The sequence below is a fragment of the Dasypus novemcinctus genome, chromosome 13, assembly GCF_030445035.2.
Source record: "Dasypus novemcinctus isolate mDasNov1 chromosome 13, mDasNov1.1.hap2, whole genome shotgun sequence".
Lineage (NCBI taxonomy): Eukaryota > Metazoa > Chordata > Mammalia > Cingulata > Dasypodidae > Dasypus > Dasypus novemcinctus.
The window spans coordinates 89,074,025-89,098,770 of record NC_080685.1 but is presented as its reverse complement, the minus strand read 5'-3'; the positions used below and the strand labels follow the sequence as shown (position 1 = coordinate 89,098,770).

At 44.4% G+C, this 24,746-nt stretch overlaps 1 protein-coding gene and 1 pseudogene across 3 annotated transcripts in view; both read right to left on the bottom strand.

The window, feature by feature from the left end:
* Nucleotides 1-4,475: 4,475 nt before the first annotated feature.
* On the bottom strand, nucleotides 4,476-8,193 carry LOC131280815 (motile sperm domain-containing protein 1 pseudogene; annotated as a pseudogene).
* Nucleotides 8,194-12,761: 4,568 nt separating this feature from the next.
* ATP2B4 (ATPase plasma membrane Ca2+ transporting 4) overlaps nucleotides 12,762-24,746 on the bottom strand; it is a 90,276-nt gene continuing 78,291 nt past the window's right edge. The window contains exons 21-22 of one of the 3 annotated variants that reach the window (XM_004459052.5): nucleotides 22,304-22,481; nucleotides 12,762-17,312 (exon numbers count right to left, since the gene is read on the bottom strand). In XM_004459052.5, coding sequence (XP_004459109.1) covers nucleotides 17,287-17,312; nucleotides 22,304-22,481 — 204 coding nt within the window. In that variant the 3' untranslated portion in view covers nucleotides 12,762-17,286. Of the gene's footprint in view, nucleotides 17,313-22,295; nucleotides 22,482-24,746 lie in introns of those variants that run through there. The other 2 variants (XM_004459050.5, XM_058274992.2) reach the window with 2 other exon arrangements.

The following is a 24,746-nucleotide window of genomic DNA, read 5'->3' as shown; positions in this document are numbered from 1 at the left end:
CTGGAACCTGGGTCTCTGTCGACTTCTGTGGATTGGGCATGAGGAAGAACTAGGGCTTCTCCTGGGGACAAGAGCCATGGTTCCATCATACTGTGGCTGGGACTGGTGGACAGAGAGGTCCCCCAGGGCCGTCTTGGAACACCGAACCAGGCCTGGTAAGGGACTCATGTGACCTGGAACGTGGTAGTACAGGGGAGGGGGAGGTAGAACCAAACCAGAACTGCATCCCTTTCCACTTAGGAAGCCAGATTGTTACCTTAAAAAAATTAAACAAACAAAAACAACTTTCCTCTGTGTGTGACCATTTCAGGACCTCACTTCTCTTGTCTGCCCAGCCTGCTCTGGTAGGAAAAATATTTCTTCCAGTCTCCTGCTCTCTCCTGCATCCAAACTCCCTCCTCAAAGGAGGCTACCCGAGGGAAGCGGACTTGGCCCAGTGGTTAGGGCATCCATCTATCACATGGGAGGTCTGTGGTTCAAACCCCGGGCCTCCTTGACCCGTGTGCAGCTGGCCATGTGCAGTGCTGATGTGCGCCACACAGGGGTTCCCCCCGCATAGGTGAGCCTCACGCGCAAGGAGTGTGCCCTGTAAGGAGAGCAGCTCAGCATGAGAGAAGTGCAGCCTGCCCAGGAATGGTGCCGCCCACACAGAGAGCTGACACAGCAAGATGACGCAACAAAAAGAAACACAGATTCCCGGTGCTGCTGATAAAGATAGAAGCGGTCACGGAAGAGCACACAGTGAATGGACAAAGAGAGCAGACAACTGGGGGCGAGGGGGGAAGGGGAGAGAAATAAAAAAATAATAAATCTTAAAAAAAAAAAAGAAAAAGGAGGCTACTCAAGCCCCCTGCTTCCAGGCCGCAGAACTGCCTGATCTTTCCCCATCCTACTCTCTGTTCCCTCCCAGTGGGGCAAAGCCCAAACAAACAAACAAATTAAAATGCAAAGTAGGTGTCTGAAATTTTTAATCATAATAGTGGAAGAAAACTACTCATTCCTGGGAAATAGAGTGTATGTTTTAAATCTGATTGTCCTAATGTTTCTCTTTAGCTACTTCCTTTTTTTTTTTTTTAATATGGCCAGTGAAAAAGAGTTCATTAGCTTATTAAGAAACAAGAAAAGACATAGTATACACCCAAGACATGGGTGCAGGCATGGTACAGGGAGACATGTGCATGTGGAGCCCCAGGATAGCTCTTTTAAGTCTTTCCTCCTGCCCCCTCCCCACGTTAAGGAGAGACCCCAGCTCTCTGCTGCCCTGATTGGTTGCCTTTCTACCTTCACCTGCCAGCTCTCAGAGAGCCAATAGGGAGGGCTTTCTGTTTGGAGTTATCTGGGGCTTCTTTTGAGCCGTGGAGTTTCAAATGGGACCTTGCGACCATGGTCTTGGCACCCTTTTCGGCTGCAGTGGTTACAGCTTTGTTCTCAAGTAGCTGCCTCTCCTCGGGGGGTTTCCGGGTGGGGTCTCACGGCTCTGTTCTGAGCAGCCGCCTTCCCTGTTTCCTATACCAACGTCCTCAACTCCCCCCTCAGAGAGTTCATACCCTTATATTTAAGGGGAGCTGAAGGGTGGTGGTCATTCTTCTGTAGCTGCTTCCCGCTGGTTAGGGGCAATAGTCCCTGCCTGCTGGGGTGTGAAACTCTCTGGCTATTCTATCCAAGTTGAGGGAAGGCAGGTCTGGCCCTGTGGTTGGAACTGGATGAAATCTCCACCTGACTAATCTGGAAGGCATTGTTTTTGGGAGAAATAAACTTAGTTAAAATTTTGAAGATAAGTGGTCCCACTAAAAGCATAAAGAAGATGGTGGTAAGCAGCCCCCAGGCCTGCCACAATGTGCCAGAGCACAGGGGTGAGAAAGGCCAGGTGCCTCCAGAGGCTACACCTCCCAAAGTTGAGGCGCTGGGTCTTGTCGGTTTTGGATGCTGTCTAGGACTGCTCCAGAGCAGTTTACATAGAAACAGCACTTCTCTCTGAGGGGCCAGGAGGTTCTACCCATGCCGCTGCCAGCGTGTTTAGTTAGGGCTCTGCGATTTTGCAGCACCATGGTGATTTAGCCACTTTTTAACAATTTTAAGGTTGAATATGAGGTATGATTATAAAGTTCTAAAAGTGCCGGAGAGGGACTTGACACTAATTCAATGATGTTGCTAAGATCAAAAACCTTTCAGAAGTCCTTTTTGAGAAGACAGAAGCAGTGAGGTAAGAGTTTCAACCTGAGTTCAAATCCTGAATTACTACTGTCTGGGTGATCTTGGGCAGGTCATTTAAACTTTGGGGTATTTTCTTAGATGTCAAGTGACAATAATAATAGTACTTGCCTAATGCTGTGTGAGAACTAATAGAACGAACAATGAAAAAGTTTTGGTGTTTGTAAAAATTAAGAAAAAATGCTTGGCTTAGGGGTTGGTGTATTGGTTTCCTGACTGCTAAAATAAATGCCATACAAAAGACTGGCTTAACAGCAGGAATTTACTGGCTCACTATTTCAGAGGCTAGAAGGCTTGCCTCCTCCTGGGTCTGGTATCTCCTGGCTGGTCGGTAGTCTGTGGGGTTCTGTCACACGGCATTTTCCGTCACATCTTCTGTCACACGACAATGCACGTGGCAGTGTCCTCTCCTTTCTCTTCCAGGTTCTGTTGCCTTGTAGTTTCTGACTTTTCTCTGTGGCTTTTCTCTCTGCGTCTGACTTCCAGTCTGCTTATAAAGGACTCCAGTGACCCGAATTAAAGCTCTACCCGATTCAGCTGGGCTGCACCTTAACAGACGTCACATCTTGAGGAGATCTTATTTATAATGGGGCCGCTCCCACCAGAATGCACACCAAGACCAAGAATGTGTCCAAACTGGGGGACACACTTCAACCCACCATATGCCAGAGCTATTACATGGGTGCTGCTTTTATAGCATTATGACATTAGTCATTTTTTTATACTGAAAAAGCTGCCTCCTTTGGCCCTTTTCATCTCTTCTGCTCACTCTGCCTGCCTTCTATTTGTCACCTTATTTTTTTGTTTTGTTTTATTTTGTTTTATAAAATCCAAGTAGATTGCATTTATGTGCTTTTCAGTCATTACATATTGTAAGGCAATGATTTTTGCTATCCAAATGGTATAAACAGTGAGGATTTTCTATTAGCAGGTATACATAAAAGCTTTTTAGGAGCAAAGTTCTTTTCTGAAAAAACCAACTTCAGGCATACGTTTTGTGCTTATATATAGTCCTTGAGAATATTACAGTAGCAGTGCATAAATTCATTCTGTAAAAAGATCTGAAAGATAGTTTTTAAGAGACTCTTCATACTGCATTGCACTCAGATAAAAATCCTAAGTCAAAAGATCATAACAGTGAAAACTGCATATTTATGTCAGATATCAGAAGAGACTATAAAGAAATGTAAATAGTGCTTAGGGGACCTTTTTTTGTAAAGTTGTTTTAAAAATAAACAAAATGTTAAAAAGTCTTAGTGACTGATACAAAATTGGCACAGATATCAAGGATTTCCTATACTTGGTTTAGAGTTTAGAGGAGAAAATAATCTGCATGTGACTGACTCTATATCTAGTAATGGCAGTTTGGGCAAATTATCATTACAATCTGTTAAGCAAAGGGGATTTCGAGAAAAGATAAAATTGTTTTTCCACCAGTTAACATAAAATGTCTTCCATGGTTAAAGCCAGGGTGAACTACTTCCTAAACAAATGCCTTCCTTCCTTTAGCACTCTTAGACCAAAGAGAGATTGCCCTATTTCTAGTGGTGTCTGGACCCAACCTATTTTGTAGCCCACCAGATTAATCAAATCAAAGAAAAAAGAAAAAAAAATATGTCCTATATCTTCAATAAGACCCTAGGATAAGGGTGATCCTCATTACATTATGCTTTTTTTAACCTCTACCCATTAACTATAAATCTCTTATTTTAGAAACACCATGGCAACTGTTTATGGTGCTAGAGGAGAAGGTATAATTTACATAGTAATGTTGATGCTTGTAGTCAAGAAATAAACGTAATTTATTTATTTTATTGCGGTACCAGGGATTGAACCCTGGACCTCGTATGAGGAAGGCAGGTGCTCAACCACTGAGCTACTTCTGCTCCAATAATTTTTATTTTTAGGCTGCTTTTAGGCTTTTAACTTTGAAGGACACATGACCTTACGATCAAAGCCAACTAGAAAAATGACAAAATAACAAATCTTGTTATAATTAAAGTCTTTTGTGCAACAGGCATAGATATAAAAAGAATTTCTTCAAAGAATTTCATAGGTGTCACTTAGAAGCATCCTTGCTGTCTGTAACATAATGTGCTAGAATCATTCAGATAATATAGTAATTTAAAACATGTATTTTATATTTGCAATTATTTTAAATCGTTCAATGCATTTATAGCATGTTAATGGAGTGAGATAAAGGGAGTCCACATTCATGATGTTTTGAAGATAAAATGATTTCAGAGGTCAGCTGAAATCCTTGCTCATATTCTAAGTAGAGCCATTGTGATGAGACCTAAAATGTAAGTGGCCACTAATTTTTGGCTCACATTTAACGTGGAGGTAGAGAGGTACCAGCGATGCCACATCCCCCAGTGTAAGCATGAGGGCTGCAACGCACACCGTTCCCAGGAAGACACTTAATAAACCAGGCCCTGAGGAGACAGTTTTGTTTGCTGGATGAAATGACTGCTCAAAAAATAAACTTTCTGTTAAATGTTCCTTTAGTCTTTTTTCCTCTTTTCCCTTTTGTTGTTCTTTTGCAGATGGAGGAAGAATAGCAAAAACTTCTTTCCTTCTTAAAGCCTTCCCCTGGCTTTGTTCAGACCCTTGGAGGCAGAATTTGCCTATTGCACAGTAGGGACAGGATGGGACAACCCTATGACGAATCACAATATCCACACAACACTGAGGCTTTACCGTACCTGTGGCAGCAGTGAGCAAGCTTAATCGGAGTAGTAAAAACTTGAACTTTCAGACAAACTCATAGGGATTATACAGTCAACACTTGCTTATGCGCTGACTGATCATCTGCATTAAATATAAGCTCTGTGGCAAACACAAAAACAGGAACGTTTCCTTCCACTAATTCTGGTTGTCTTTTTTGTTGCTGAGTTGGCACTAATCCGCCCAAGCTGCAGCTTCTGTGTTTATGGTCTTGTCTATTCTGGACTTTTCTTACATTCAGTTAAAAACTCCAAAGCATTTTGGCAATTTTATTGGGCTATTGGGGGATGGGGTTGCTTTTCTTGAATTTATGTCTTCAGAAATTGGAGTTAATGTAAAAGTCCCTGGCAACACTGGCTCCTTGAAAAGCAGCTGCGACGTCTCCCCCGGACCTTTGTCAGTGTCTCTAGGCTGCACTGCCTGCTGGGATACTGGAGGACTCAAAGGCCACCTCTCTCCGCCCTCGAGGAAGAGCTGCGTCTGGGCTGCCCGGTGCTGGGAAGAGGGAGCCCACGTGGAGCTGGGCCTGCCCGGCTGCAGACGGGGGCGGGGCCTCGTTATGGCCCCCTGGCATCTGGGGATTTCTTCCTTCTATCTGCCACCTTATTCTTTAAACTTATTTATGGGCAGTCCCCTACCGCAGGCACTGGACCTGCATAAATAAGAAAAACAGTGGTGGTCCCTGCCCTTGAGTGGCTTGTCTGAGCTCGCCACCCCCTTCCAGGCATGGCACATTCCCGGCAGGCCCAGCCGTTGTCACATTTGCACCCTGTGCCTTTGCACTAGTTCACTTATTTTAACAGCAGTTTCTTTTTCTCTTGTTAAATTTCAGTAAAATCATCTTTTTAAAAATTATTCTAGGGGTTTAGAGGGATGACTGGGTGGATCACAGAGCATTTTGGGGCAGTGAAACTGTTCTGTAAAATACTGTAATGGTGGATACATGATATTAAGCTCTGGTCAAACACAAAGAGTGAACCCTGATGTAAACTGTGGACCTGAGTTGTTAATAATGTACCAGTATTGGTTAATCAATTGTAACAAAGTTCCCACACTAATGCAAGATGCTAATAATAGGGGGAACTTGCACGTGTGTGAAGGGGGGCAGGGTAGTTCTGTAAATCTAAAACTCCTCCTAAAATAGAGTCTATTGAAAAAAAAATGTATCCGAGTTATTTCTGGGTAGTGGGGCCATGTGGCAATTTTATTACTTTCTTTTTTGCACTTTTTTTTTTTTAATAGTTGATTTTTTAAAAAAAGATTTATTTATTTATTTATGTCTCTCCCCTTCCCCCCCACCCCCCCCCCCCGGTTGTCTGTTCTCTGTGTCTATTTGCTGCATCTTCTTTGTCTGCTTCTGTTGTCAGCGGCATGGGAATCTGTTTCTTTTTGTTGTGTTATCCTGCTGAGTCAACTCTCTGTGTGTGCCGCACCATTCCTGGGCAGGCTGAACCTTCCTTCGTGCTGGCGGCTCTCCCTATAGGGTGCACTCCCTGCACGTGGGGCTCCCCTACGCAGGGGACACCCCTGCATGGCAGGGCACTCTTTGCTCGCATCAGCACTGCGCATGGGCCAGCTCCACACGGGTCAAGGAGGCCCGGGGTTTGAACCGCGGACCTCCCATGTGGTAGACGGATGCCCTAACCACTGGGCCAAGTCTGCCACCTGCACTGGTTTTTATTACTTGAAATTATTACAGGATCAAGTGTGACTTTTATAAAAAACAAAATTGTCATTAAAAAAAAAAAAAAAGATACAACTCAAGTCTGTACCTCTGGGGAGTCTTCCCGTGCTGAGCCCCAGGCTCCTCCTCGTCTGTGCTTTGGTGGCACCACTGAGGTGCCTTGGTTCTGGTGTCTCTCAAGTAGCTGGGGTTGGGAGGTAGATTTGACCCAGCGAATAGGGCGTCCGTCTACCACATGGGCGCAAGGAGTGCGTCCTATGAGAGTTGTGCGACAAAAGCGCAGTCTGCCCAGGAATGGCACCACACACACGGAGAGGCGATGCAGCAAGATGACACAACAGAAAGAGACACACATCCCCGGTGCCACTGACAAGAATGCAAGTGGACACAGGAGAACATACAGCAAATGGACATAGAAAGCAGACAACTGGTGGTGGTGGGGGGCGGGGGGGAAGGGAACTGTGAGGAAGGGGAGAGACCTAAAAAAAAATCTTATAAAAAAAAAAAGTTGCCAGGGTTACTGCTTTAAAAGTCTGTCTCCCTAAGTGGACTTTGAACCCTCCAGGGCAGAGACTCTTTCATTTATCCATTTCCTGCATTCAGCACAATGCCTGACCATAAGGGTTAACTGCACCCTCTGAGAAGTTCTTAGGTGTTCTTGCTGTTGTGAATTTGTGACCTAAGTGTGTATATGGGGAACTAAATCAGTGTCTAGTATTTTTTTCTGCTGTGCACTCAACAGCTGAAGAGGTCAAAGGCACTTCTTGTGTTGCCCTCCTTGCCCGTCAGAGGAAGGGCAGCCTGAGCTTGTGTGCTTGAGCTCCTTCATCCTCAGAAGGTAGTAATTCCCCGTTGTGGAAGATGCCGTCCACGAGGCTTTGTGTTTGTGGGTGTGCGGGCTGCCTGAGTGAACAGGCAGGAGCACAGGCAAGGCCTTGGTGGTGGCAATCCCCCACTCCTGGTTCATCTGCCTGTGTGCTGGAGGTCTTCTCCTGTCCAGACAAGTCTGAAGCTGAGAATAAAGGCAGCGGATACCTTTAAGGTAAAGCTGAGGGTTAGGTGGGAGTTAGAAAGTATTCTGGATGTGTCAGAGTAATTTATCTGTCACTTCTCTGCCCCTACCCACCCTTCCTTCCCGGACCCTCAGGAAGAGTGATAATTTGGAATCATGGAATGGGGCCAGCGAGGGGAAAGCTGTTCTGGGGCCCTGCCCCCAGCAGGCCCTTAGGCTAAGCGCCCGTGGAGGAGAACCCTTCCCTGGAGTCCAGGCCACAGAGCAGCGTGGTTCTCTGCCTCCTCGGTCCTTCTGGAGTTCTGCGTTTGGCAGCCTCTCCAGAGCCCCTCGAGTCACACTCACAGGAGAGCCACAGAGCAGAGACGTCTGCAAGGCCTGTCCAGAAGACCAACTATCCGCCGACACCCCCAAGTCGTCCCTCTTCCCCAGAGCCGTGTGGGAGCGGGCGTCTCTCCCCAGACCCACAGGCTGAGAGGTCCTGAGCTCCGAGGTCTGACACCTCAGCCAAGGGGGCAGGTGGACAGTCACCCAGGAATCCGATGAGGGTGTGGTGCATTTCGGGCAGGCACGGAGGGCAGAGGGCCTGGACAGGAAGAGACCGAGTGTGTTCTCGTCTTACGTGAGTGAGTAGAACATCACTTCATTCACCAGGGCTTCCTGAATAGGCTTGTGTAGCAAGCACATACCTTCATTTAACCCAATATTTTGAACAATTTTGTTATTGCTGCTATTTTGTGGAATGACAGCATGACAGTGGGGCTTGGATTTACCCATATTGCTTAGCAGTAGACTCAGTCCCTGGGGCATGTGTGCTAGCTAAAGCTGCCTACTTTTATTTGTCCTTGGATTGCAGCCACGGAAAGATTGATGATTGCAGTCCTCTGCTAAAACCCTCTAGTGAATCGCCATTTCATGAAAGCCAACCTACAATGGCCTACAGCTTCTGCTCCGAATTTATCTCCTTCCCTTACCCACTTTGTCACTCAATTCCAAACAAATCAAGGTCTCCTGGCTCAGGGCCTTTTCACTTGCTGCGTCCTCTGCTGGAATGCCTGCCTTCCACATCGTTAGAGCTCCCTCTCTTGCTTCCCTCGGGTTTCTTCACAAATGTCAGAGAGGCCCTGACCACCGCACTCCCTCCTCCCTTCACCCCACCTTACTTTACTCTTCAGTCCTTATCGCCATTGATATATGTTTCTTTTGTCTTTTCTCCTCTAGAATGTATGTTCAACCAGGCCAGTGTATGCAACAGTCCCTGACACAAATATTTGTTAAATGAATGAATGAACCAACCCAAGGGGAGGAGATGAGATCCTAAAATTTGACTGAGAAAACATCTCAGAGTCTTGGTAGACACTAGCTAGTTTAGTGCTAGGTTTTTTAGTGAAAGGATCTCATATAGATTAAAAAAAAAAGGAACATGATATTTCTTGCACTTAAAGGGTTGTGGAGCAATTTGTCTTTGATTGCAGATATGAGTAGCTGAGCCTTAAGTGAAGCCTGCCTGCACATGTTCTGGAATGCAGTGTTCAGTATACACAGAATGATGCTAGATTCCATGGGAGATAAAGCAATGAAAGAAAAATTCCATGTAAACATTCTTCGGTGGTTATTAATGGCAATTTTAGACACTAGGGCAACAACTCAGAGTTTCAGAGTTGAAAAGAGCCTTAGATCACACAGGGTCAGGGCTGTAACAAACTTACACATTCCCTGGCCCGGCTTTTTCACCCAAGCTCAAATGAGATATCTTGCTTCTCTTTTCTAATGTTATACCATTCCATTGGGTACGATCTCTGGATTCCCAAATGACTCCTCTTTCCACAACAAATTCCAAAAAGAAGACACTTACTCTGCTGCCAAATCAGCTGGATAGGCTCAGCAGGCTGGGCTACAATCACTGAGTTCCACTTGATTTTAATTTGTGCATAATTGATCTTTATAATGGGAATCAGTTGAGACAGGATAGGAATTAGGCTTGCTTGTATTTAAAAACACACAACTTATCATTACATTGTCACCCAAATTTGGATCATTTTAGCACTGATTATTTGGTTTGTTAATGAGAAGAGTAGCATTTCCGAGCCCGCAGGAATCTTAGAAATAGCTAGTGCATAGTGTTTTAAAGTCATTCTTAAAGCTGACATGGAAGCCAAATATATATTTTTAAGTCTTGCCTGTTCGTTGAACACTTGTAGGCCCTGAATTATCTCTAAGGAACCCCTTTCAGATATTCAAAGCATAATTTGAAAATCATCGATGTAGTTCAATCATCTCTTTGTAAAGATGGAAAATCAAGCCCGTAAGAAAAGAGAGGGAACCAGGACGCGCGTCTCCAGTCTCCGACCCTGCTAGTCTGCCTCTCTAATTCTGTTTTAGCTCCTTTACCCAAGGGTGAGGAGAAAAATGTTAAAACCCCTTCACCTTCCTACCTTAGCAGCAGCAGTTCAGTTCAAAGGCTTGCAAGACATAGGAATTCTTGACTCAAAGGAAGGGTTTTTGATTACTGTGGCTGTTTTTGCTTTCTTTACACATGGCTGAAGCCAATTGCTACTTCTCAGTCTCACTTCTTTTAAATGTTTTCATATGGACTTGCTTTACTTAAGACCAAGACATGGAAATCTGGGGTTACAAAACACAAATCAACATCTTCCTATTTTAATACTGCAAGGAAGCTTAACCTAATCAATTGTGCTGTATTGGGGGAAAAGGACGTGCTACAGTGAGAATGGTCTACATGGTTTCTCTCACAGGGGACATTTGAGAAAACAGGTGGTGCTGGAGTGTGGCACAGGGACTGGGTCTATGCTAAGGAGAGACAGAAGCATCTCTGCTGAGACTCTTCCAAGTAATTCCCCCTGCTCAGATTTCATGAGCAGAAGTTAACTTTCTGATTGTAATTTGGCTTTCCGAACAGATTTTTCTCTTTGGCAGAAAATATGAGGATCATTTAAATTTCATGTCAATAAGTGTGACATGGCATTCTGGTTTCAACATCAGCCTCTAGGAGATGGCAGTGGGAAGTCATTCCAAAGAGACTGCTCCCTTCCAGATGTGTGTCCTCTGAAGACAGGGTGGACTTTGAAAAAAAGTTTCAGGAAAGTAAAGACCTGTTTGTGATTGGTTTCACATTGGGATACAGGCAAGAAGCAACTACCTTTTTTTTCCTTCCTATCTGGTTGCATTATCATCTTTCTGGTGCGTCGCTTTACCGTCCGGGGGCCTGCTCCTCTTCGCACTGTGTTCAGGTCTGGGTCACCTTTTTTCTTTTTTCACCAGGATGTCCTGGGGATCGAAACTAGTCCTCATATGGTAAAGAGGAGTTCAATTACTTGAGCCACAGCCGCTTCCCAACAACTACCTTTTAAGGCTAAAGTTGCTCCTGTCTATAAATTTAGCAGGTCCCGTCTTGTGGCTTAGGGTCATGAGGAAGAAAACTGGATGTCAACAACAGCACCCAGAGAAAGAGTAGGCTGTTCACATGTTTTATTTACAACAGAGATTAACAATATTTGCTGGTGAAAGACATACCATTCTTGTCCTCCTTCCCGCTTGCTGTGACATGAAAGCCACACTCTAACAGGGGCTGTAACCATCTCACTGGCACCCAGTGAGTCATCTTGTCTTGGTTTGCCAGAGTAAGGCAGGGAGGTGCCTGGTCATCAGTGTACTCGAGAGAACCAGTTGAGCTTAGTGGGGAGCCTCAAACAAACCCAGTGACTACAAAGGAGAAGGTATGGAGGCTGAGAAGGGAGGCAGCACCTGGGTATTTGCCTGTCAGGAGCTCGGCTCAAGCAAGACCCACAACTCATTGCTAAAAATGGAGGGCAATGCAATTCTTCTTCTTTCCTGGAAGTCGGGGTGGGGGAAATGATGGAGGAAAAGTACATGCTCTTTTCCTTATGGTAAACCAGACCCAAGAAGCCAAGCTGGCATTTATACCCTATTGAAATAATGCCTTAGTATATACTTGTCTCTTCCAGAAAGTTACTTTGAGGCCCCTTCATCACCATCCCTTGCACACACTACAATTAGGTGTGGATCCTTGGGAAGTATCTGTAACTTGAACCTGTCCTGCATAGCAGATCAGCACAGATCTAGGGCCTCACAAAGATGAGGTGGGTGTGAGAAGGGGCTAATAAGCCCTGGCTTTAAGAAGATTCTACTGGTATGTGTGCATGTGTTTGGGTGTTCGCCTGTGTGGTATATCCCTTTTTAGCAAGGGTATTTAGGAGAGAATCTACAATGGAAAAGAAGACTTTAGTGCTGCTTTATGACACTGTTTCATGACTCTTCTTATCAACTAAGCTCTGGCTCCTGCTTTAAAGAAACGAAGTGGGCAGCATGTCTGTGTCTGTGGAGAGCAAGCTGGGACAGGCAAGGGAAGTGGGGACAAGACCTCTTACTAGCGAACCTTTTCTGTCAGGGCTGGTTCCTTCTTCAAGAGAGTTTGGATTGTTCTTCAGCATCATACTTTTCCTAATGGATGGTGGGGGAGCTGGCAAGGTCCTTTCCTTCCTTTGTTTTAAAAGTGAGCAGGGAACTTGATTGTGCACCTGCATGAGATTTGCAGGAAGGAGCTGTTTGATACATGAAAGCTCAGAACCGAAATAAATGACATGCCAGGAAGTTGTATTGACCTGAAACTGGGGCCTAAGCTCAATCATGCCAAAGACTCAAGGAATGGAGAGAGAGAGAGAGAGAAAAAAAAAAGCTATGGGGCATGGTATGGGAGAGAAAACCCAGGGGAGGTAGGCAAGAGAAGCTAGAACAAGGGAAACTAATTCTCCCAAAAAGCATTTCATTTTTTTTAAGGGAGAGAAAAAAAGAGGACTGCCAAACCTGATTTCTTGCTATCCTTCCAAATTCATTCTTTTCCAAAAGCTCCAACTTCACAGCTCCTCGACTGTAGATTCTAAACAAGGCAGGCAGAGCAAAGCTTGCACTGTAAGGGTACGAAACTGGCAACCTGGGCCTCTAGCCACCAGTTGGAAGCTTTGGTAGAGCATGGCAGGGTCAGGTGACAAGACGAGTTCTGGGCTTGCTCAGAGGGAGTTCTCGACACGGCTGAGCTCCCTTCTCAACAGCATAACCGAAAGTGGAGACACATTGAGGATGGCACAGTTACAAGTGGGCATGGGTTTTTATTCTCAGTGCACAGCAGTATTGGGTTCTGCTCATCAGCAAAAAGCTTTATTAGTTCCAAAAAATGATCCCTTTTATCCTTCTTTTAAAACTCTTCTATTCTTCCCATCTCAGTGGAGAAACACATGAATTTCAGATTTTTTTCTAAGAACCATATAAATACATGCAAAACATTGTACATAGAGCTTAAATAATACCAAAATGCAAATACAGATTGGGTGCACTGTTAAGCTGAACTGCAAATTATGGTAACACACTGGGGTACACATTTCTCTGATTTCACCATTTGCTTGTTTTTGTCATGCAGACCCACAGTAATCAATCTTTTGTTTTGTTTTTTTTCTTTTTGTACAAAAATACCAGTGCTTGTTATACTAGTTACTGAAAAAAAAATGAAGAAACTCAAAATTCCTATCTACGTGCTGATTTGAAAAGAAAACTTGGATAGATTTGTTGGCACATATATATGGCATATTCACATATGGCATATATACATATGGGGAGGAAACATGAACCAAAGGCCAATTCAATCGTGGGAGCTCATCTCCTTCCATCTCTCCAAATCAAGACGACAGAGGACAGCAGGCCTAACAACAGGGCAGGAGAAGGCAAAAGGAATAGTCTATTCTGAGGAAGAAAGGCTGGAATGGCTTAAGAGTAGCAGGCATTTGTAAGTGCCCCCCCCTGACCCCGCCATCACGGTGGGGTGGTCCCTAGATACGAAAGGCCAGGAAGTGTGCATCTTGTGACGCGATTGTAGACTACTTCAATCCTAAGGCCAGGGAAGCAGGAAAGAAAGGTAGGGATGCATTTAGAGGTTTCACAGCACAGGCGGGCTTGCCATACCCTCTTGGTTTTTGGCAGTGAGGAAATTATTCAGACTTAACTGTGCAAACTCTGCCCTCTGAAGTTCAAGGGGAAGAAGAAACCCAAACCTCAAAGAATCCCCAAGTTCCCAGAGGGATTTCTAGGAGACCTCTTCACACCTTCAGGGCTGGGAGAGTCCCTCTTGAGGGTAGAGGGCACCTCTGGGAAGGACCTAGCTCCAAGACTGCCTGCCACCCACGGCTGGAACTAGTTTTTCCTTTTTCCATTTAGAGCTCCATCACCCATCTAAGAGACTGCAGAAAGCCTTTCTAGGGGAGGGGGGAAAGTCACAAGTCAGATCCTTGCATAACAACTCACTCATGGAGAACTCCAGGGAGGACAGGAAGTAAAAGAACCATAAAAATGGCAAACCCCAAATCACATTATCCTTGCAGACCAGGAGATACAAATGTCTTTGGTACCATTCTGCCAGCTGGTCTTCAGGAAACACAATAACCCAACCCAAAACCCAGCAAAAGCCCCTGATCGTGCTCACTAGTTATGAAAGAGCTGGCACCCCAGCTTCTCGTGAGCATGCATTTCCTGCTGCCTGTGTGTCTTCTTGCTGGATGTTTTCCTTTCCATCAGCAGTTTTACACCAGTTTTTCTAGGTTTATCAAGAGGAGCATCTAGGATGATATTTTTCTCTTTCTCCCCATCAAACTCTTTTCAAATCCAAAGCACCATTTTGGGGGAAAGCTTTATTAACTTATACCATATTTACTCATTGCCAGTTGGATCACTGAAACTGAATAGAAAAAACTTATATAAAAAACATATGCACATAAACACTTAAACTTACTCAATTCCACATCAACAAAATTTATATTAAAAAAGCCTAGAACCCAACAATTTTTTTCCCCTAAGTATAAAGATGGCTGTTTGGAGAAAGGAAGTATGGTATATTGGTTTTTAAACCAATTACAAATATACTAAGTCACCTGTCATGTCAAACAGCTGGTTATGTGCTCCCTTCCACAGGGTCACATGACAGCACTTTATTTTAAAACCTTTAAACAAAATACATATGGCTGACTCAAAAATATCAGTTTCTGATCTAAAGAAAACTATACATTTTTGCATAATATTTCTATATTTTTCTCTCCTACTGTGGAAACTAGAACACACACACACACACAAACCATTGACTTTTAAAAAGTAGACACAAGCCCTCAAGAATAGCCTGTCAGGCACCATGAGAGTCTTTTGGGAGCAGGCAGGGATGGTAAAATAGTCTCCAAAGTTTGTTATTGGCTTGTTTTTTTAAAAGTGATCTGAGGTAATAAAAGACTTGACAGAACTAAATCTTCCAATGTACTTAATAAATACATATGTGAACACCTAATATCTTGAGTGAGTTGGTTTTTCCACCCCACAAGTATTTAAGACAGAGAAAAGATCGCTGAGTAATGAAACCTCCACGAAACCAAAATCACATTTGTTTTTCCTGTTTCCTACGTGGATTATGGAGCCCTAGGGGTGTGGAGGGGGCGTTATCTCTTTACTTCTCCTACCTTGAACAGCTCATGTGAAAGGGTGAAGAGGGCTCCAGGTGGAAAGGCTGGAGTGGCTAGGTCCAGGTCACCCTTCTCTCACAGGTGGAAATTTGGCAGTCCGTAAGAGCCCCCGTCCCTTCCCCCCTTCCTCTAGAAAGAGGAGGCTTCCTGACTCTAAGGGGAGTGAGCCGACCCTGCCCGGGAGCGTAACCAACGTCAGCAGGGATAGAAATGGAGCTCCTGCGAATATGGCTCCACCTTGACCCATGAAGGAACACTTTTAAAAATCTCCTGGCAAAGGTCCCAGCTCCTGAGAGGCAGTGGGGAAGGGGATTCTCTGGGCAGCGTTCAGGGGGAAAAGGCACGGGGCTTTACTGGGCAGCAGTTGGAGCATGTTGCTGGAGAGGGGCTGGAGGGGCGCACGTGAGAAAAAGAAGAGAGGAAGAGGGGAGATTTTCAGAGTGGGTCTTTTGCTCCTTTAAGTGAGTAAAATGGCATTGGAGCATCTATTTTGGGTATATATTTTCAAAATCAGAATATTCAAGAAAGCTGGGATCTTCTCAGAGACTGGACAAGTAAGGGGATGTGGCAAAGAACAGAATTAGAAAACTGAAGAGAATGTCAAAGCCGGTGCCCAGGCACCAAAGCTCAAGGTTTCTTGTCCCTGTAGGAAGGTTTTCTCAGATCCTGCTAGAATTGCCTCTTCCAAGAAAGGCTTCTCAATATTCACTCCACCGACAATCAGATCCTGCCCTGTAAGGGACTTGGAAAATGGCTTTGCAAGCAGAAGTGCTCACTTCAAGGAGGACCTTGCAAAAGTCTGCTTTGACAGTCTGTCTTGTTCAAGACCTGCCAGCTTCTGGTCCTCAATATCCAAGTCCATCCCGGAGGCAGGGTCATACCCAATTTATTCTTTTGCTACCACTTTTAGAACAGAAGAAAGCTCAGGTCTAGGGTAAAAACACTCCATACCACATATATGCAAGCTCATGGTCAAAGCTGCTCCCCCGGCACTTAAAAATCACACACACCTGACAAGATGGCAGTTTAGAAACAGAAGGCAACCTGGCAACAACAGGGAAACATTCTTACCAGCTCTCAATTGCTTCAAAGGGGCTCTACCAACAAAGTAACCTGTCTGTCTCTAGAACTAAATGAAGATTTCCACTGGGGCCAGGAAGGAGATTGGTCAACATTTACTCAACTCATTCATGTCCTTTCTACTTTCTTAATCATGACAACTTAAAAAAAAAAAAAAAAAAAAAAGACGGGAAGAAAGACAAAGGTCATGAAAGATGTGGAGTGGTGTGACCAGAAGGACAGAAAGAGCTAGGGGGCTTTAGGTTTAAGTTTTCAAAATGGGATAATTTTTTAAAAAGCAATCACTCTACAGGCTGATTTTATACATTCCATTCCTACCTCAACACATTCCATTTCGGGACATTTATCTCTCCTTGACCCCTCAACGTAGCTTACAAGTGGCACAGACTCAGGGTACGCTCCAGAAGTCAGGAGATGGCAACATTTGTATGAACACCAGAGGAAAATTTGGGTTGGTATGATGCCAAGAGGATTGTCATCATTTCTATAAAAATGACAACTGATACACGGAAGAGTAGATTCTACTATTACCTGCCTGGGGTTTGGCTGGGTCCTGCTACAAACCCCAACTCAAACTTAATGAAATGAGATCCTTGCAGGTCTCTGCTCTTGCTTCTTCATGGCCAGGTGGGGGTTCACGCATACTTGGGAGCAGATAACACGACAGTGAAAAGTCCCATCATCACCTTGTAGATAGGATAAATGAAAAAGGAAATAGGGAAAGCAGGGATGGAAGTCAGAGAACAAAAGTTCAAACTGATGTCTCCAGGCTGTGTAGAGGGCTGTCCGAATGGGAGGCAACAATTTGCACTTGGTTGCAATCCACCGCATTGTTGTTTTTGTTGGCATATGGAGTGACCTCACCATCCGACGAGAGCACCCTAGGCCCGGACTTTGAAACCTTTTCGGGAATTTCTTCCTCTTGTTCATCCAGGAGTGGTGTTCGTGGCCCCTCCTCATCTATGGCGAACTCAGGGTGGGTCATGAAGTTGTGGATGGAGTTTTGGTTCGTGGGTTTCTTAATGCTTTCGTGGAGGGAACTATGGAATGCTTTGACCACCTTGATCTACACCAGAGGAAGGAAAAGGGGGATGAGAAAATAAGATGAGAATTGGCCAGTGACGAGGAACAGGTGGTTTGAGAAAAGAAACAAAACCCAAACCACGAAACACTACTGCTTAACAACAAAAACCAAACATGTAAGAGGAGATCATGGAGCACTAGAAACATAACATGGCTCAAATTTCAAGCATTGGGGGGTGGGTGAGTGATGGCAAACAACTAGGATGCTTCAAAAGCTGCATAAAAAAAGTAGAAATCCCAAAGCAAAGTTCACATTCCCAAACAATCCACTCTTAAAATGAAACAGAAAACAAAAAGATTCATTAGTTCTTTTGGATGGAGGACAAGGAAGTTGGAGCTAGGTGCAACACAAACTTAAAAGATGATTCAGACATGTGGACTTCTGTGTTGAGGCCAAACATTTGTGACTATAGAATGGAGAAATTACACATTGAAGCTGAGTTATCTGTTTACAACTGTCACCGAGCCAGCATATGCCAATCTGCACGTAATACTGCTTGGGTGATAAGTGACCGTGGAGACTGTGAAGCAAGACAGACAAAACAACCTTCATTTGTGTCAGCGGCATGCAAGCAATTAAAACTCTTATATCCTCCAATTTAATAATTTGCTCTTTCAGTCAGCAGACATGCATGTATTGACATCCCACAACCTCCTCCATATCTGTCCCCAAAAGAAAACAGAACTCCACTCTTTCAGTCCCTCTGCTGGAAGATGTAAATGAAATATGGGTGTTGAAAGATGCCTTCCTCCTGACCCCCAAAAGAACCCCCTGGCTCTTACAACCCAAATGCATGTCCACGTCTCTGATACATAGCAACTGTGCCCAGTTAGGAGCCTTTTCCAGCTGTTTCCAAATTGGGAAAAGAAGGAACATGACCTTATGTGGAGAAGGGAAAGGAAGGGACTACCTAATCCAGAAGGAAGTGCTACAAATAAATGACTTTTCTAAAGGGATGGATAGAGAGGATGGGGGAAACAATTTGCAATTTTAAGGGGCAAAGGGAAATGCATTCTCCTGTGAGTGTCAAAGTTCTATTGCACAAAAGGAAGGGATTCAGTCAATTCAAATCAAGAAGAAATGAATAATAACTGATTTCCGTAATCAGCTTTTGCCTTATCACAGAATCTCTGGCTCTTTTACTAGTTCTCCTTTTCTGAACTGTGGGCCTCTCTGAGGTACAGCTTAGAATGTGGGTTGGTAGATTCGGGGTGGAGGAGAAGGTTGGGTCCCTGAGAATTTGGAGAGGGAGGCCAGAGGAAAAGAAAGCTGTTGTGGGACAGTTCTAAGTGTTGGAAAGTCTTGTCCAAAAATGTTCCCTCAGAAAAGAAATGGAAATAATGCAGGAGAAATTGTTGAAGTGAGGAAGAAGATAGGGATGAGTGATGAATATGGGGTCAGGCCACCTCTTTCATTCCTCTGTTGTTTAAGCAAAAAATATGTTCCTAGAGAAGAATGCGGAGATAGCAGAGCACACAAAGAGTCAGGCAAGTAGATTGGTTGGACTACCTGTCCCAATGCTTCCTATCACTTTATAGAGCCTACAAAATTTCTTTTGCAAATCCTATGCAAAGAAGGCTCACCACCAGTACCATTAGCCCCTCTTCTCTGGAGAGGATTGTATCTCTGTTGCTAAGGCTTTCCTTATCCTATCTCATGCCACAAGAGACTGGAGTTGTGACTGAGAGTATTCAAAGCTTAGAAGGCAAAAGATTCCTTGCCATTCCATAGAATCAGCTCAGCACCTTAGCCAAGAATCAAGGTACCTACACACACTCCTCATGTTGAACAGTTAGAGAACTGTTTCTCCATCCTGCTGATTCCCACTGACCATTTGATGATTGTATTTTACCTGTCATGTTCCTTTTGCTCCAGATCTAAGTGAGATCAGATGGCATGGAAGCTCCATCTGGTCTTCAGGAAGACCCACATTTTAATTGACTACATCCAATCTTAAGAGTAGGGCTACTTGGATTAAGTGATCCCAAACCCAACAGCCCTTTCCCTTGGCCCTGGTACAAACACACTGGCCAAGGGACTGCTTCACAGCCATGTCACACTCTGCAAGAGTGAGAACATAGCCCACATTTTTTCACCTGCTCTTGAGAGCTCAAAACTCCTAATGAGTGTCACAGGAGAGCAGGTAATTTTATACCACCATCCATCATCTTCAATAGCAGTGATTTTCTAACTTCCTGCTTCTATTTTTTTAAAGCAATTAAAAAATTATATATGAAGTCCAATATAGAAAACACTTTTTTTTTTTTTCCATTGGGGTTGGAATGAGGGTCTGGAGCCCTGTTTGCTGGCTTTTCCTCTCACCTATTGAGGTGACCAATAATAACACTCTTACACACAGACAATGACAGAGAAAAAAGTGAACTGGGGATGGGCAGATGGAAAAAATCAGGGAAACCTTCTTTGGGGGAGCAAGGAATAGTCATCCAGCTAGACTGCAGGACTTCTGGAATCTGAGGGGAACCCAGCCACGTGTAAGGGAAGCTCAAGTGAAGAGGAGTCAGAGAGCTAGGGAGCACCACCTAGCCTGCCGTGAAGAGAATGGTGAGGAGGCAGAGGGCATGGGGCAGCCCCAGAATGCTCCCAACTCCTATACTACACTGGCTTCAGGGACTCTTTAACAGATGCAGATGAACAAACAGATAGATACATCATCATCATTCCACCCTAAATGGGGGCATCTTCCTCTCCTAGTGCACAGTGCCTGGTGCGTGAACAGTATGTGTGGGACAAGAGACGGCTAGTGCAGCGGTGCTGTGAAAGCCTCAGGTACCCTCCACTCGGCCAACCAACTGTTCCTCCCTTGGTCATCAGCTCTCAAAATCTGTAGGTGGGTGGACACAAGAGAATCGTTTCTTCCATGGACCCTGCCCTACAGGTGAAAGAGGCTGACTGAAGGGCAACTCTTTCTCATGACTCCTGATAGGAGCCCTTCCCAGGCTGGACCTTAGATTTGGTCTGAGTGCTTAAGGGCCAATCCCTAGTGCTCAGTGAATGGGCAGGTGAAGACTCCTTTTCCTCAGCTTGTATTCTGCTGTTTTCTGCTCCCTTTTCAGAATGCAGGAGAAGAGAAAGGATTAGGGCCTCCCTATAGAGGGATGTCCTAGAGATCTAGCTACTGAAGCCTGGATAAATACTTGAGTTCGTTTGGCAATCTGGAATGGGAGAGGGGTTTTTAAAAATGCATGGCTTTTCCTTTAAGACCTCCAAGTAAGAAAGTACAGCTGGAGAGAGAGGTGTGGTCTTTCTCTCTGGTCATAGTTCACATCTTCTAACCCTTGAGGATTTGGAGCATACTCTTCTCTCAGCTCCTCTACAACAGCCCAGTGGGTTCTGTCTTCTGCCTAGTCTCTTTCTACCCTCAAACCATTGGGACATCTGATGCTAGCCCACCAGAGAGGGATGATTAAAAAGGACAGAAGCTAGTTAGAAGGGGATGGCAAATCTAGAATGAAAGAAGGAAATAAAAGAGGAATATAGAAGGACCAGGCTAGAACATCTGGTATATTTTCAGGGTCAGGCTTATTTTGTTCTTTCTTGCCAGATTTTGGGCTTAAAGAAATAGTGTGTATCTATACCAACACTCCTTTTCTTCCCTCTACCCCTTATACCTCACATCAGAATACTTTATATAGTTGGCTTCAAAGAAAAAACAAAAACAAAAAAGCCTACATCTATTCAACTTGCAGAGTTCACAAACTCGTGAACCGCAGACAACGTAACTTCTGTTTCTTCTCCTCCTGTCCCAGGGCCGGGGGTGGGAGTTGGGGAGGAAGGGATAGCCAGAACACTCAGTTCCTCAAGTCCACAGATAATCCAAAATATTTAATACAGAGAAACTCCTTCCCCACTAAATACTTTAATAGCCCCACCAGCAAAGGCTGGCTGCATTCTCTCTACTCTCTGTGTTCCACTTGGTGAAGGTGAAATCATCAGGAAAAAGAAGGCCCAAGCATTAGCAGGAATCCAACAATCTACCAGTAGGAACAACAGATCTTAGGTTGAGTGCTGACAGCATTCCAATTACAGGCATGCTGAGAAAGGGGTTCCTAAAGTTTTATGTGCCAAATAAAACAAGAAGGACTAACTATAGGTAAAACAATAGACTAAAGGAGAAGCCAAAAAAAAAAAAAAAAAAAAAGCTACTCTTCAGAAACTCCTAAAAAAATTAATAAAGAAAGAAAAAACAAGTGATTTTGATCTTTTCATATATTTCTCCTGCCCAGGTGTGAATTAACTGAGTTTTATACCCAAGTTTGGTTTAAAGTTCCTGAAAAGTTAAACAATGGGAATGCTTAGCCTGATACATTTGAACCAAATCATCTGCTTTTCTCCACATCCAGCTACAATTTTTATGGCAATATTGCCAGCTACGAATAGAGCGGTAGCCTACTGTAACTGGCCAAGTTCAATACTGGCTCAATTATGGCAGATGTACTGGTAAAAAAGAAACTCAATGACACAGTATCTCCCTTCACACCTCTCTTCAAGTCCTTTCTCAGCGGCCCAGCCAGGAGATCTCAAGTTTGCCCCAGGTTGAAGAGAAGCCCTGGGTTTTCATTCAGCCTAACTTTCTGTCTAAGCTTAGGAGATAGAGTTCAGATTCTTGAGGGGAGGTCAAAGGAGCAGGAAGAGAGGAGGGGAACAACAACATATACAAAGCCAAAGAAATAAAGACAAAACAAAACACAAGGAAAGGAAGAAACAAGCAATGCAGAGGAATAATCAGAAAACAGGATGCTTGTCTTTAAAATAGTTAAGGTTTAAGAGATTTTCAAAGTAAAATAATACAAGGGCATACAGCCTGGTTTTAGAGTGGGATTTTTGTCTTTTATTCCTTTAAGTCAATAGAAAAAACTAAAAGAAAAATCTAACCATGGCTGGTTAAAGTGGCTGCCACGTGCTCTCTTGTGGTCACTTGAACAAATCATGCATCATAATAGACTATCACTCACTGCCCACAGAAGATGAAACAGCAGCAGCAACAGAAGCGGTGGGGGAGGAATTGATTGGTGCCACTGTTACATGGGACGTGCTAGGAACAAGTTTTACATCAAGGTGTTGACCCATGGTCTGTCTCCTTATGACTCCCTGAAAAGAGGCTCCCGTCTGGAATGTGTTAATTACGCCGATCTGCAAAGAACCACAGAGTGAGACAGCTTTGCCCCAAAGTTAGAGAGAAGTGAGGAAAGAGGAAGGCAAGGGTGTGGAGGGTTAGGGAAGGGGTATGGGAGGAGCTGGGAAAGGGGGACTGGAAATGGAAAGCGAGAGAGAGGCCCCCTCCCCCCAACACAAAGCAACCGTGAGGAGAAGGGGGGAAAACGTTAGTTGCATATCACATTCATTTGAAGAACAATTTGCCATGGAGTCCTCTCAGTCAGAATCCAGTCTTCTCTTCCTTTTTAGCCTATAGTGGACACATTTTTGGTGTGCACTGTCCACGTGTGTCTAAAATTTAAAGAGAACACCTTCCTTCCCCACACACAAGTTCTGACAGTCAGATAGAGAGTGCCGGCTTATTATTTCTTTGACCTGAACCCTTAAAACTAAGGCATGCAATTTAAAATCCTGATGGTAAGGCACATCTTACTGAATTTTGAGGCTCAGAAGCCTGTAAATGAACTTAACTATTCATTTTTACAGATTTCCAGGAAAGTAACTCCTGTATTTAATGAAAAAACAGAGGCTGTGAGTGTAGTAGCCCACACTTCGGTGGCTATGGTGAAAAGGCTCCTGCATCATGCCTTGCTGGGCCCACTTGCTTCTGAGTTTCTTCTGTGAGACACCTTTTCCCTGGGCTAAGTGGACAGGGCCCCGGAGAATGGGCTCAGGAATCCAGTGGCCAGGCCCATCAGAGAGAATGCCAGTAGCTGCATTAATACTTTATAGGTTCTCAAACGTCTGGCAGAAATGCTGACAATAACTCAGCAGTTACATTGAAGAAGGGGGAGGAAGAGTTGTTGGGTGGTGGTGGTGGTGGGGAAGCAGCTGCTGGTCTAGACCTGCACAGGAGGTCTCTGGTCTTCAGTGTCGTCTCTGAGTAACAAATTAATGCCATTTGTTTTCTAACACTGGCCTTGATCTGGGGCCTGGATCAAACCTACCATCCTTATTTATCCCTGACCTCTAAGTAACAAGGAATAGATAAAAAAGAACTTCTTTGTCCTTCATGGAGCTGGTAAATAGTCTTAGAAATACCCATATGCCCTAATACCAAGGGCAATCGACCAGGAATATAGGAATTGCTGATTTTATTCATCTTCCTTCATTTCCCCAGGAGCAAAGGGGTGTGAGAGCAGGTACCTTGTGAGTCAGAGTTCTTACTTATAAAACTTCCTGAGAAGTCTTAAAATATTTAGGCTTAGTTTCTGGATTCAGAAGGAAATTTGAGGGGAAATACCACCTCTTCATCACATTATGTAGTTTTTAGTATATAGTATACTGGCAGAGGACACTGGGGAGCCTGATCCTGCTGTAAACCCGAGGAGGGTTCCAGTACGTGGAAGAAGGGGCTGAAAAGATAGATAATTTTCTACATTCCTTATGAGGTTTATAAGGTCTCATCCCCCATAATGAAATGGCACCACAGGTTCACCTTCCCAGGATTCTAGCTTTTAAGTTTTTCAAACATCTGCCATCTAGTTATTTTAGCTCTCCAAAAGGGAGAGGGAGAGGGGAGGACAATGGAAAGGAGAAATCCCAACCAGGACTGGACTACAGCCTGGCAATTATCCAACCAAATGTTGCAAGGAGAATGACAAGGAATCAGCCTCATCTTCTTACAGAGCCTGTGCCCAGTGGAATGCAGAGAATTGACCATCCTGGCATCTTTAGCAGGTGGCCTTTAGAGCCCAAGCTTGGGCTCTCATGCTGTTCTGGCCCAAATGCCTCATGCTCCAACAAGGAAACTACCTTTACCTACAGCTATGAGGCAGTTACACCAGACAGAGAGGTACACAGTCAAGGGAATGGAAATTGGTAGTGAAGAGGAAATTGGTAGTGGAGGAAGCTCAGAACCCCAGGAGAGAAGATGGGCAAGGAGCGAGGAGGCACTGGAACGAGGAAATCCTGTCTAGGAAAAAAATCACATAGTAGAAGAGGAGGCAGGCGATCCTGAAGGGAAGAAAAGCAAAGACAGGTTATTTTGAAAAGAGCAGACTTAAAGGCAAGCACTGGGTGCCTTCAAGACAGGAGCTAAAGGCATCAGGTTCTACGGGTACTTGAACCCTTGCTCTTGATGGACTCAACTGCCTAGAGGAGGTGTGGGTTTGGGGGTGGGAACCCTGGATGCCACAAGGCAGTTTGTGCAGGTCCTGCTGGAATTTCTCTCTCTGGGAGGAGGAACTAGAGAAAAGGGAAAGGGGCGCCCCAGTGTTTCCCTACGTGAACGTCAACTTT